This window comes from Rosa chinensis, chromosome 4 (genome assembly GCF_002994745.2).
Source record: "Rosa chinensis cultivar Old Blush chromosome 4, RchiOBHm-V2, whole genome shotgun sequence".
NCBI classification, from domain to species: Eukaryota; Viridiplantae; Streptophyta; class Magnoliopsida; order Rosales; family Rosaceae; genus Rosa; species Rosa chinensis.
Window position 1 is genome coordinate 22,461 of NC_037091.1, and position 14,407 is coordinate 36,867.

The window sequence follows — 14,407 nt, forward strand, 5'->3', positions numbered from 1 at the left end:
GTAAATCAGTCTTTTTGTCTTCATTAAGTGACTCACGTGCGATGCACTTGCAATAACTGCTCCGTGACGGAAATTGGTTGTAGGTACGATGTTGATACAAAAAAATGAGTCCAGGTATCACATTAATAACTTTGTAAGTTCATGTATCATTCTGAAAGTTCCCTAAGTGTCCAGACACCGTTGGTGAATTTTTCCCAATTCAAAATTCATATTATACTTTTATCGCAATCAATCACAAGTCCAATTCTGCAACTTCTTAATGATTTCGACTTCAGCCCTAATTGCTGGAAAAGATAAAAACTTGTCAGAATGTCAAAACCTTCTCCTTCGACTTAACTTCGCTAAATGACGGCAGAAGTGTTAGGATCAGGATGAAATAGGCGTCAAGAGGGGGAAGTGCATGACACTGGTCTCAACGACAGCCGCGAACATAACTCCAGAGACGGTAACTGAAACCTCCCAAAACACAATTTGATCAAAACCTAACCAAAATTGAAAACCAATTACACTGAGATATAGCGCAGGATGAGAAGACCAATTTTATACCTCATGCAGCCCTGTCGATGTCTAGAGTCGTAGGAAAAAGTCGAAGAACCATTGGAAATACCGAGAGCTTTCCGGCTTTGATTCTCCTTTCGCGTTCGACGTATAGATGATCCAAGGCCATGAAGACGTCGACGAGGGCGAGTTGAAACGATAAGCACTGGTGCGCCCGCCGGAGGTGGCCTGATGGCGGAGTTAACGTCCGGTAATATAGACGAGGATATATTTACCTTGAAGGGTAAATTAGTAACTAAACTAAAGATATAAGGACTAATTTAACATAAACATTAAAAGTAGATGGACTAATTTAGGATAACAAATAACTTTAACCTAATTTAACATTTAGTTAGTCATAATGACTTTTTTATTTTATTTTTTTTATCATTTCTCCAAATATCTAATATCTTTGAAAAACAAAAAATTCAAGTTGGAAATGTAATTTTTAGTGTTTAGACAAATATGCCCTCAACTTTAACGACTTCTAATGAAAGATTTAACGACATTGAGTTAAGTGTAAGATAATGTTGAATATGAGTGAATTCAGTGATATTTTTGGAAAGTCAGTGAGTGAGTTAAGTGTTGAATATGTAGAAACTTAGTAACCATTAGTGATCTTTTTGCAAATTGTATTTGAGAAAATCGTATACGATATATACGTATTTAATTAATCTGAATAAACAGAAGTGCTTGTTGGTGTGTGTAGTCCTAATAGGAGAGAAAGGGAAAAGAAAAGAAAAAATCTTGCCCTAATAAGCTTGTGTTGTCATCGACCGCTGCTCACTAAGTGCTATAACTCGATCTTATTCGACGGTAATTGTAACAAGTTAAGAAGATGGAAGGGGATGGCAGTGGTGCAATGCGATTGTCGAGTGAGAATGAGAAAGAAGTGCAACGACGTCCTACACTTATTAGGTGAGGAAAGTGACGGAGGAAGCAGCGCCTCCCCCGGTTCCTAGAAAGCTCTCATCTCGGGATATTCTCTCCCCCCAATCTCAGTCTACCACCCTCGGCTCTCTCTGGAATTGGGTATTTGATTTTGTCCTTAGCTAATCTATCACTCTTAGATTTCGGGTTGCTAGCACGAATCGCCAGGTCGTGGAATCGAGTCTCAAGCTCCAATCTCTCAAGAACGATCTAAGGCGTCCGATTTAATCTACGACTATTTATAGTCTACTCTCAAATGAATTCGGATGGCCGGTTCTGATGAAGCGGTGATTAATTCCAATGGCTCAGATTGTGCAGCAGGATTTTTTTTTTTTCCATTAAATATTTTCTAAAATCCCAAGACTTCCAAAATTCCTAGAAAGTAGCTTAGGTGTCCAAAAAAATTTTCAAAAATTTTCACAGACTCGTCGCGTCGTGAACTTTATTATCAAGTCCAAAACTTACAGATTTCACCTTGTGAAAAATTTAGATAAATATTTTCTAGTACCTAAATAACCATCGAGATCGAAAGTTTAATTCCTTAAACGATCTCACTAAACCCCATGAATTTTACAGGGCTCATAGATCGAATGATAGAAAAATTATTGATAGAGACAAAAAAGATGTAGAAGTGAGAATACCACAGTTTATGTCACAGTTCGATCATGTCACAGTTTATGTCACAATTCATGTCACTAATTGAGTAGCGGTGAGTCGCTGACCAAGTCACTAATTAGGAATGTCATAGTTCATTTCACAGTACATATCACAGTTCATGTCATTTCATATTTCATATCATTGATTGAGTGGTGTGATACGCTAAAATTAAGTGTTCAACTTAACCCTGCAAGATGTAGTCGTCAGCAATATAGAGTAAGTAAGGATCGTTCGATGCCAGAGATTGAGGGTAACTAATTATTCACACAATAAAAACAAACTAATTTAAACTAATTAAAACACAAATCAAAAAAATAAAATCTGAAACTAAACAAAACAAAAACGTCAAATACTGGAAAAGAGAGAAAAATATGGCAGGAAACAGAAGGGGATAGAAAGGGGCTCTGCAATCCAAAGGTGAAACAAATTTGGGGTTTTTGAGTTCAACGAAAATAAAAGAAAAATAAGAAAGGGAAAACTATTTTAGAGTTTGAAAAACAATATGGAGAAAACATCAGAGACTCGGAAATCCACCACCAATTATTTTCGAACAATGTTAAGTTAACCTAGTTTCAATTACTAAGGCGTGAACAGAAACCAACCAAGAAACAAGTCGGAGCAGATCATGTCCCTTATTAATGTTTCCCTAATTACTTACTCTACGTGAACGCACAATAGCGAAGCCTATCAAACATGCAATCAAGGTATAGAACGCTATCCTATCAACAACATATATAGTGTCAACATATTTGAAGCATTAAGATCTCATGGAAACGATTGATTATAGAGTTGTAGTCTAGTGTGGAGCGCCTACCTAGCAAGCTCTTCTAGTTGTTTAAAACATCAGCTTTTGTCCAAAGCCTTGCATACTTGTGGATTAGAAAACAGGAAGATTAGGTGAATTATTTTCTAAATCCTAGCTCCAATTACATGCATAAATCCTATGTTCGCAACCATAAAACATACACATGCAAAAGTTTTCAATCAAACAAAAATAAACAACCAATTCACACCAAAGATCAAGAAACTAGATATAAACAAACATATGTTCTACATAATTGGGGCTTCAAACCTTGCCCCTAACAAAAAGAATGTTAGTTACACATTGTCTTAGATTCCACAAATAAAAACATGAGTATTAAATTACAAGGGGATAAAAACCGTAAAAGGGAGAGTATGAGAGCCACGAATTCACTTTTAGGCAGCCTTGGACGCAAGCACTCCTTCAAGATGGAGAACACGGCAAGACTTGATGGAAGATGGATGATGGTACACGGTTTTTGCTCTTGGAGGACTTGGGAATTTTAAGACTTTGTGTACTAGGGTTTGGGAGCAGAAGATGGCGCTGTAGGGTCGTGATTTGCAACATGTTCAGAGCCTCTATATATATGGAATACACATCCCAAGTTTCCTTTTCCAATTCTGCTTTGAAAGCCTCCCCTAGTTGCTTGAGGATTACTCTAATTGGTGCACAATTAAATGATTTTCAAGCCTTAGTAATCTTCCCAAAATCTTGAGGAATCATTCTAGGACTCTCCTTGATATTTGAAGAAGCAATAACCTTCCAAAAATGCCCAAGAAATCCGTCCAAAGAAGAGTCTCGGCCAAACTACCCTGTTTTGACTAGGATTCAGTTTCTGTCTCTAAAGCTTCCTTCTTGGACAAGGAACGCCTTTCTCTCGCCACTTTTCTGGATGGTTCTTGACTCCTATGTGTTCTATGACATCACATATACTATAATGATTAATAACCTTATAGAAAAACTCCAAGTAAATCGACGGAAAAGATCCCCCAAAAAGCTTCATGAAAAGATGACAGTTTCTGCCTTATCGGGAAGCTTGCTTTGACTTTGATTTCCTGCTGTCTCGTTGACGATTTTTACCAGATCTTTGGCTCTTGTTGAATTATAACATCATGTCTTTAAGGTTTGCTGGCCCTTTCTGCAAAGGTGCGTTTGGAAGGATGCAAGAATTTCTCCTCAAAATCGTTCCCAGAAAGCTGATTCTGAAACTGCAGTTTTCTGCTTTGCAGCAACTGTTTTGCACAAAGATTTCCGTGGACTTCCCTTGTAATTTCTGGCTAAAAGATTGATGAAACTCAGTCCTCTGCATTAGTGCTTCATGATCCATAACTTCGTTACTCCTTTTCAACTCCTATTTCTCTTGAATCACTCCACGAACTACCTAAAAAGAAAACAAAGTTAAAACTGACTTTTTAAAGGAAATAGCTAAGAAAAGTGTAAAGGTTGCAGATTATATTATATTTATCTCATTTTATGCTCCTATCATGGTGGTGAGTCGCTGACCAAGTCACTGACTAAGATTGTCACAGTACAAGTCATAGTTCGTGTTACAGTACATTTCACAGTTCATGTCACAATAAATTCTTATTTTATAGTAGTAAGCCTACTACCAAGTAATACATGATCATGAATGTAAAGGCTTCGGGTATGCCACAACACTAGAGAAAGAACACTAATACTTCAAAATGTTTAGACAGCTCATTCGAAAAACTTAATAACATGACTATGCACCCCCAAACTAATACTAGGAGAGAGTAAAACCGTTTTAGTGTCCCAAATGATTGAATAGTTATGAATTTCTAATTTCTCAATTTTTCGGTAACCAAACACACAATTCTTTAAAAATAGAATATCACATTCACTGACCTAAACCGAGGACCCAACTCCTCAACCATACAAAGTAGTCACTCATACACCTCGTGTTCCTTGCTTTGAATTAATGAAACATACTTCGCTAGTGTCCACACCACTTCTCCGAGCAAAGCCCCAAACTTTTTATCGCAGCCTCCTTGCTTGACACCTAGCACAAATCTACAATACAAATTCACCGATTTCGTACCTAATTCAATCGCCTTGAAGCTCTTCAAAACCTTAAGAGCCTCTAACATTGATTGGATCTGCGCCAAATTTCACCCTGAAATCCGAGGTAACTCTACCGAAAATTCAGCAGAGTCACCCCTAAAAATAGACTACCCAAAACCTGTAGAAACATATTCACACTTCTAATAAACTATCCTTATTCTTCTGGAGCCACCTTATTCCCCAAATCACAACAACACCACAATAAACAAATGAAATCCGACAATACAAATCCAAATACACAAGTGTAACTCCCAAACTTTACAACATTTGTCCCACAAGATATCAGAGCAATCTAAAAGACAAAAAAGAAATCAAGGTATACAAGTAGGTTCAATAAATAACCTACAATAAAGAATACAACAGCAGAAGATGTCATGCCCCGAATCCTATTATGTCGAACCAGCTATTTTGCAGACTGGGTATTTGAAACCGAAGGGCCCAAGAGGAAAGCACATAAAAAGGTTAGTGTGAGTGGACAAAAATAAGTAATTCAAAAGAAAAAGGGATTTTATATTTTCCCACATTTATTCCTTTAAAAACCCGATGCATGCAACAATTAAGGAAGAATAATCCGAATGATATTCAGCTCAAGAAAGAAAACCGACTAGCCCCGCTAGTCACAAACAGCCAAGTAAAAAGACTGAAACTCCAATGCTCAAGAAAATAAGACCAGCCCCGTTGGTTAAACAAAATTGGACGAGCCCCACTAGTCAAGTAACAATAAGGTATGGGGAAGAAGTTATCACCGTATAAGTAAGGGAGTCTCTTAGGCTCGGGTCAGAGCCTCCCAGGCTCTAGAAGCTCCCAGGTTCTGCTCAACTCAGCCGCAAACACATAGTAAGTGGGGGGGGGGGGGGGGTGTTACTAATAGGCTAGCTAGCAAAAAATAACACGACCCAGGCATGGTGGGTTAAAATCCACGAAAATTGAAAATTAGTAAGGCTTCCCCAAAATCTCACGTGAAAAATAAATATAAACCAATGACGTGACCCTGCACACCAAAATAATATTCTCAAATCCAACAACAAATAAGCGAGAATTAATAGATTAGTGTGATTTCCTCGAAAATCCCATTTTTGAAAACCTTTCAGAAATCTCAAAATCGATGAATGAAAATATAATGTTTAATTCTGGAAATCACCTCGGAAAATAATTCGTCGAAAATCAACATAAATCGTAAATCCAAATCTGAAAATAACAAACTCATATCCGAAATTCATGACCGAAAACCAATCAATAAAACAAATTATAATCCGAAACCAAATTCATTTCCGAAATCAAATTATAATCCGAAACTAAAATATATGCCCGATAAATGATACGATAAATGAAAAAATCAATAACTAGGAAAATATTTGCATGCATCATTTAAGATCAAAGGTCCACTCACAGTATACATCTAACATGGCCAAGCCTATGGATCCTCGTCGAGCGATGGGTCGGTACCTCATCCTGTACAAAATTATATTCTGTAAATGACAATTCGACAATTAAATACAAATCTAAAACGAAACTTGAAAACCCCTCATAAACCAACATCCCCATTACTTCTCAGGTTTAACCCAAACTTTACCACTAATATATTCCATAGTGGAAACAAGGGAAATCTAATGGTCAGATTCCTATAAATTGACATCTAAAACTCCAAACTTTAGAAATTCACAATCGATAACAAACTTCTCTAATTTCCACCAAAATCACATTTATAGACATTTGGCTAAAAACAGAAGCCAAAATCTTGCCCTACACGACTCCATGTGCCACCCACAGTGGCGGCATGTGGGCCCTACTTGCCGCCAGCCAACTCCAAATCGGACCACCAAATTTCAACAGCAATACCATCTCAATAATTCAAACAACTTTCTCAACTACAACAAAGTCTGAAACTACCTTGGTTGGCCGGAATTGGAGCTTGATATGAAATCTGCCGATTTGCACAGTAACTTCTTCAAATTGTTGATTCTCCTACCACACCTCAAATTGAGTTATGAAACTTGGAGGGATTCACCAGTGGAGGATGGACTTTCCAGAATGGTCAGTTTCATCACCGGAAGTGTCCGGAATTGGGAGAAATCGGCGTTGACCCCAAACTGCTACTGTAAACTTAGGAAGCTTGATTTACAAAATTCCGGCCAAATCACCGTGAGCCACCACCGCTGGCTTCATGAGGGGAAGGAGACGCGTCGATGCAGACCTGTAGCTGGCCAGACAAAGAAGATAGGAAGGAAAACAGAAAAACCCAAAGAGAAGGAGAGAGAAAGTGCGGGGGAGGAGAGAGGGAGAGTTACTGCGGTGGTTTTCGAAAATGGAAACCTACCATAGTAACTTTCCATTTATATAGAAACTTACCTCAAACAGTAACTTTAGTTTTTTCGCTATAAATTTCACAAACGAACTCCGATTTAAGCGTACCACATGTCAATGGACTCGGTTTAACGTCCTCTACCACTTCAATGAAGAAAATTTTCTCAAAAACTGACCCATACAAAAAGGTTACATTTTTGGGCCACTAAAAGTATCTAAACAAAGTAAAAAGTGAAAATAGTTGTTGTTTACCGTCCAAATGACTAGTAAAACGGGTAAATTGAGATACAGGATGTAACAAACACAGCGTCTTTGTGGTGGCCCTAGGCCCCAAATGCAAAAACTAACCGGATCCTCTAGATGTGAAATTTGTAGGGCTGCCGAAAAATTGCGAAGACTCGATTTCCATGGAGTTGAGGCAGAGCTGGTAAATATCGAATAATTCGGAAGCAAGTTTGGCATTATCTTAATAACCTTCATGGATTGGCCAGTGATGCACCCCAAACTCCGGAAGTTCGAGGTTGAATTGGCCACCGTATCCCAACTCATCGTGACTTGCTCCAAGTTAATGGCCACGTAGGACATCAGCCTCCTCGCCACTAACCCCAACCGAAAACTCAGAATCAACTACAACGGCAACGAGGCGTTGATCGTCTACGACAATTGGTGATTTTTGAGTCAAGTTGATGAAATCTCCAACGATAGGTCTCGGCTCGGCTCAGCATCTTGTCGATTCTTGATGTTGCGGTTCGAATTAGTGCGCAGGTCTGACAATATAGACGAGGATATATTTTCCTTGAAGGTAGGAACCAAATTAATTAGTCTTAACATATAACTTTAAAAGTAGATGGACTAATTTTGTATAGAGTTAATTACTGTTTACTCCATATATTTATAAGGTTTAATTGTTTCAGTCCCAGACCTTCAAATTTCACCCAAAAAGTCCCTGAACTCTGAATTTTGTCCCTGCCGTCATGTTCTGTCCAAATTGTCCATTAAATTGCTGACGTGATATTCCTCAAGCGTTGAAATGACTAATTTACCCTCAATTACTTTTTTTTTTATAATTTATTTATTTTCTTCTCTCTCTCTCTCTTTTGTTTTTTTTTTCTTTTTTTGTTTTTACCTCTTCTTCTTCCAGCTCTCTAGCTATCCTCCTATGTTTATCTCTGTTTTCTTCTTCCAAAAACAAACCCAGCTCTCTCCATCTTCACTTCCTGCTCCCTCAACCTCCTCCACTTCTCTTCCTCCTTCGAACCCACCTCCACAACATCATCAACATTCACTTTAACTTCCACATTTTCCCAATTTGTTCTAACTTCACAACTGGATTGCAAAAGTTAAAACCGGGCATCACCATCCTCTGAAAATCTGGTTGGGCTGTCTTCGAATGCTCAATTGTCGCTGGAGTTACTGGAGACACTGAAATCTCCTCCGGCTTCACCTGAATCTCCTCCGCTTCCGAGGTCTTGGGCTCATCCCCATCACCCAAATCCTCCACATTCTCATCTTCACCAAACTCTTCCCTTTATTCTCACTCAAGCTATGCCTTGGCATGTTATCCACCATGAAGAAATAGTCCCAAGCCACACACTTGGACTCCGGTATCAGCGGCGGCACTGCCTTTATATCTGGTGTCCACTGCGATGAGGACCCTGTCGCTGCCGTGGCGCCTATTTCTTTCTCAATCTCCAGAAAAACCCTTTTTCTTCCTCATGGTCCTCTTCTTCCTCATCGTCGTCCTCTTCAGCAATGGCCACACCACACTCTTTTTCCTTCCCTTCCCTTTATCCTGCCCCCTTTCACGCGCTTCACCCGCACAAGTTAGCACCACAACCACCACCACTACCATGGCCTCCTCTCGCCCTCCGCCGCTGAAGCCTCCCGATCTTGACCTCACGATCGTCTCCGCCAAGCACCTAAAGAACGTCAACTGGAAGAACGACGACCTCAAGCCCTATGTCGTCTTCTGGGTCGACCCCGACCTCCGCCTTGCCACCAAATCCGACAACTCTGGCTCCACTCGACTAGTCTGGAATAAGAGCTTCACTCTCCCCCTCTCCTTCTCCCTCCACGACTCCTTCCTTACCCTCAAAATCTTCCACTCCAAACCCTATGACAGTCCCAAACCCTTAGTTGGCTCTCTCCACCTCCCCCTCAAAGACCTACGCGACCAGGATAAACAGAGGATGAGAGAGATGGAAGAAGAAGAGGTAGAGAGAGAGAGAGAGAGAGAGAGAGAGAGAGAGAGAGAGAGAGAGAGAAGAAAATAAATAAATTAAAAAAAAAGTAAGTGAGGGTAAATTAGACATTTCAGAGCGTGAGGAATGCCACGTCTGCAATTTAATGGACAATTTGGGCGGAGCTTAACGGCAGGGACGAAATGGGAGGAAATTGAGAGTTCATGGATTTTTAGGTGAAATTCGAAGGTCATGGACTGAAATGACAAAACCCTATAAGTTAACATTTAGTTAGTCATGATGATTATTATTATTATTTTTTTTTTATCATTTCTCCAAAAATTTAGTAACTTCAGAACACAAAAATTTAAAGTTGGAAATATATTTTTTAGTACTTTTTTTTTAATTAAACCCAAATCGGGTGTCAATATATTCATCGCAAGCAAGAATATGCCGTTACATATCATTCCGTAGTAGACAAGAAGATAGTGGTAGTACCTACAGTGGTACATAGATATTGACTTACTTATTAGACAATTAAATACGTAGACATAGCGAGAATCGTCATTTGGTACTACTCTAGAGGCGCTAAATGTACATAGAGTGCACATAAATGCCTAGTTTCCTAATACAAGAAAATTATTGTAATTAGATAAACTAAAAAACATAGGGATGGGCCTAGAGAAGAGGCCCAACTCAAGGCCCAGCAAGATATGGTTCACCCAAGCCCAGACACCATCTCCAACACCCATTAGCTGCCTGTACAACGCCAGTGTAGTTCCCTTGTCCATGAGCCCCGCCACAAAACTAGCGTTGCCTCAAGCCCCGCCACGAGCCCTCCTCTAGAATCGCGCCATCAAGCCTTCGCCAAGAAAAACCAATGTTGCCACGAGCCATCGCCGATTCAATGCCCTGCCACGAGGCCCCTACGAGCACGCTCCGCTTAATCAACACCTCGCTCCGTAGCTCAGAAGCTCCAAAACCCACGCCGTCACTGGATCTGGAAGTCCTCGATGAAGCGTACTGTCCCCGTATAGAAAACTACTTCCACGCCCAGAGGTGCCGCCTAAAACCTTTCGCCACCCAGCCAGCCAATACCACGAGCCAAACACCTCTCTCCTGACCTGCCCAAGCAATAGCATTCAAGCACCTGTCCGACAACAACCCATACTCGTTAGGCCGATCGCCAGCACCACCAGATGAGAAGAATATCTCAACCCTAGATGTAGAACAGTCCCGGTTTTCCGCTTATATTAAATATATTCTCCACTTTAACGGCTTCTAATGAGAGATTTAACGACATTGAGTGTAAGATAATGTTGAATATGAATGGATTAAGTAATATTTTTAGAAAGTCAGTGAGTGAGTCAGTTAGTAACCATTAGTGATGTTTTGCAAATTGTATTCGAGAAAATCATCTGATATATACGTATTTAATTAAAGGGGGGTGAAATTTGCACTCCCCATTTTGTAAACCACACTCCCATTATCTCTTTTGTTCATTAAATTTTCTAAATTACCCTTACCATCTTTCTATATTTTCCTTACCCCTCATTGCCTTTTGCAGCTCCTTTATCTAGAATCTTCTCTCTCTTACTCCCACATCAACTCATAGACCAAAAAGATTGTCTAACCACCAGTGGCCATCACATTTGGCTTGCCTGTTCGTGTGAAGCGATCCTGAGTTGCTATACTCTGAGAGCAAGAAGCTTGAACCAATTTGCTCCACGAGAGCCTTTGAGGCTATTGCTGCTATTGCATCTATGCAGCAGCTAACTATTGTGAGCTCATCATTCGGAGGAAGTAGAGTCTCAATACGTTTGTTATAATCACACTTTACACCCTCTAAGTAGCTTAGCAGATCCATGAACGCTGGTTTCGATTTGATCAAAACCGGGGTTGATTGAAGTTCATCGAGTTGGGGATGAGGTGATTTCCAGCTTAAATTTAGGCTCATTAGTGGTCTAACCATAAATTAGAAATTTCAATTGTTAAGCAATGGCAGCAAAGCCTTCATGATTGAAAAGGACGAGAAGAAAATGTTTTCCCATAGAACTCGATCATAATGTGAGAACTAAAGGAAATGAAAAGAAGAAAAAAGAAAAAAAGAGAAGAGGTGAAGAACTAGGGGTATTTTTGAAATAAACAATAAAAGGAGTGTGGTTTAAAAAAGGGGAGTGAAATTTCCCTTAATTAATCGGAATAAGCTGTTCTGTAATCTGTTGGTTGGTGTGCTCGGTCCAAATAGGAGAGAAAGGAAAAAAAAAAAATTGTCGCCCTAATAAAGCCAGTGTTGTCGTCGGCCGCCGCTGACCAAGTGCTATAACTCGATCTGATTCGGTGGTAATCGTAACAAGTTAAGACGATGGAAGGGGATGGCGGTGGTGCGATGCCATTGTCAAGTGAGAATGCGAAAGAAGAGCAGCAGGGGACGTCCTACACTTATTGGGTGAGGCAAGTGACGGAGGAAGCGGCGCCTCCCCCGGTTCCCAGAATGCTCTCGTCTCAGGATATTCTCTCCGCCCAATCTCAGCCTGCCACCCTCGGCTCTCTCTGGAATCGGGTATTGTCCTTGATTTTGTCCTTAGCTAGATTTTTACTCTTTCTAACCATTTAGCATATCTATCTCTATTTAGGCTGGAACTTGGGAGGAGAAGAATGTCAATAAATGGGCGACAGATAGAATAAAGGTACAAAATCCAATATTCCTTTGTTGGGCTGCAACTGCGTCATTATCATTGCTGTAGCTTTGAGATTTGAGGAAATCTTTTGTAGGAGTTGCTTGTATCAGTGGGTTCCGTGGAGTTCCCAGGTGGCAAAGCACAAATATCAGATGTCTCCAAGTGTGTAGGGGATGTGAGTCATAAACCCACTTTTTTCTGTTACTGTTTTTTTTTCTTTTTCCCTTTCAAGTCAGTCTCTTTGTAATGTATCATGTATGCCAAAGTCCGTCTCTGAAAAGGCTGATTGCAGGTCTCTAGTCCTTTCCCTCTCCCCTTCAATTTGTTTTCTTTCCTGGAATATTTAATGTTCTAGAGCTTTGGATGTTTTTTAGTCCTAGTCATGCGTCCTGGTTTCACCGATTTGCTTTTGTTTTGTTTTGTTTTAATAGCAGTTTCCTCGTGTATGAGTGTGACTAAAGCCCAAATCTTTCATGTTTCATTCTTTAATTATGTTATTTCAGTTGTGAATAGAGATTGTTATCCTATTGAGTCTGGTGATTCAGTAATAGCCTCATGACTCATCATCCCTCATGAGTTGATGTTTACTGAGTGATCAGGCATTCTTGGTGACTGTGCGAAACAAGAAACGCGTTGGCTACACCTATGAACTAACCTTGAAAGTCAAAGGTAAGTAGCTGCATTGTAGAATTGGTTCTTTTGTATTTTCTCTATGTTTAATCTGAATTTCATGATATCAGGGGAATTGATTACCGGAGAGGAGAAAAAGATGGTAAAGGGCCAGATAGACATCCCAGAGTTTTCATATGGGGAACTAGATGACTTGCAGGTATTTTATACTCACTTTCAAGCTACAGAGAAGGATATGATGGAGAATAAGATGGTTTTAATCTAATTATGCCTTATTGACCTCAGCATACAATGATGTGTGGTTGGTTCTAGAAATTCATATTGAAGATTAGAGGATATACTGTCCCAACAAGTTCAATTGACTGGTGAAGGACTTATCTTTAGTAGACTTGATACTTGGAAAGAAACGGAGCAAAGTGCTCTAAAACAATGATAATTATATACTTCCTCATTTCTAAATAGCACATCGGCAATTCTATTTTTATTTATCATTTTCCTCTCTAATGGCCAAAAAGAAATCATTTTTCTAAAATAATCTTCAGCTTCTAGCTTAGCTTAATTTGCCCTTAAGCCCTATTGTCGTGCTTGAATGTGTCAAAAAGTTTTTGTAGTTGTCCGTAGTCATACTGGAACTTGGAAATTTGGAGAAGATCATATGTAATATTCCAACTTCTCTTCTCATTTAAGCAGAGCCTTGTTTAAGTTGTCATATATTTACTTTTTTTTTTTTGGTATTTAAGTAAATTATTCTATTGACATGTCCTCAGTCATGAACTTGCAAAATTAGCTGCAGTTAAGTAACCAGAAATCTATTCCTATTCATTGACTTGAGATTATTTGTAACTTGTAATGTGATTATGATGTGTTAATTTGCCTTCATATTTTATAATACAATTGTTTCTAACAATTTGCATTCTGTTTTTTGTTAATCGCAAAATGTAGATGGAAGTGCGGTTGGGTGAAGAGAAGGATCTTCTGCATCAAGATAAGTTGCAAATTAGCCAAAATCTGAAGCTATTTTTGCAGCCTGTTCGTGAGAAATTACTTCAATTTGAACAGGAACTAAAAGATAGATAGAACTGGGACAGCTCCAGTTTGAGCTCCAGTTTGGTCAAAAATAGTTGCGAAGGCTCTTACATTTAGCAGACTGTAATTTTATTTTTGTATTCATTTGATGACTACCCTTTCCACTGCATGTAATGGAAAGTGGGGATGGAGGCAAATCTTTCCCATAATGTTTAGAACTGATTTGAAACAAATGTTGACAGTGATATATGTATTCCGTTCGGTGGTATGAATTGTGGATTCGTGATGAGCTATTCGCTAGGATATGTATTAATGATCAGCAGTGGAAGCCTGCCTCAATGGGCGGCAGTTGCATAATATCAGAATTTTGGATTTCAATTGCTCTATCCAGTAATGTTTTTTTGGTTATGTGTATGCTTTTATTCGTATCTCTCATATTGATACATTGATCTTTGTTTTTTGGTAATTTTTAAAATCATATTTTGCCTTTTTAAACAAAAAGATCCAATGAAACTGACTGACGAGTATGAAGATAGGAGCAGTGGATGTAGATAAAAAATGGTGGAAAGTTTTTGTTG

At 39.2% G+C, this 14,407-nt stretch overlaps 1 protein-coding gene across 1 annotated transcript; it reads left to right on the forward strand.

The window, feature by feature from the left end:
- The first annotated feature begins 11,697 nt into the window (after positions 1 to 11,697).
- LOC112197740 lies at positions 11,698 to 14,191 on the forward strand. The gene is made up of 6 exons (XM_024338553.2): positions 11,698 to 12,055; positions 12,129 to 12,182; positions 12,268 to 12,348; positions 12,773 to 12,842; positions 12,914 to 13,002; positions 13,746 to 14,191. The coding sequence occupies exons 1-6, from the start codon at positions 11,858 to 11,860 to the stop codon at positions 13,878 to 13,880; spliced, it is 627 nt and encodes a 208-aa protein (XP_024194321.1). The 5' UTR covers positions 11,698 to 11,857; the 3' UTR covers positions 13,881 to 14,191.
- Positions 14,192 to 14,407: the final 216 nt, after the last annotated feature.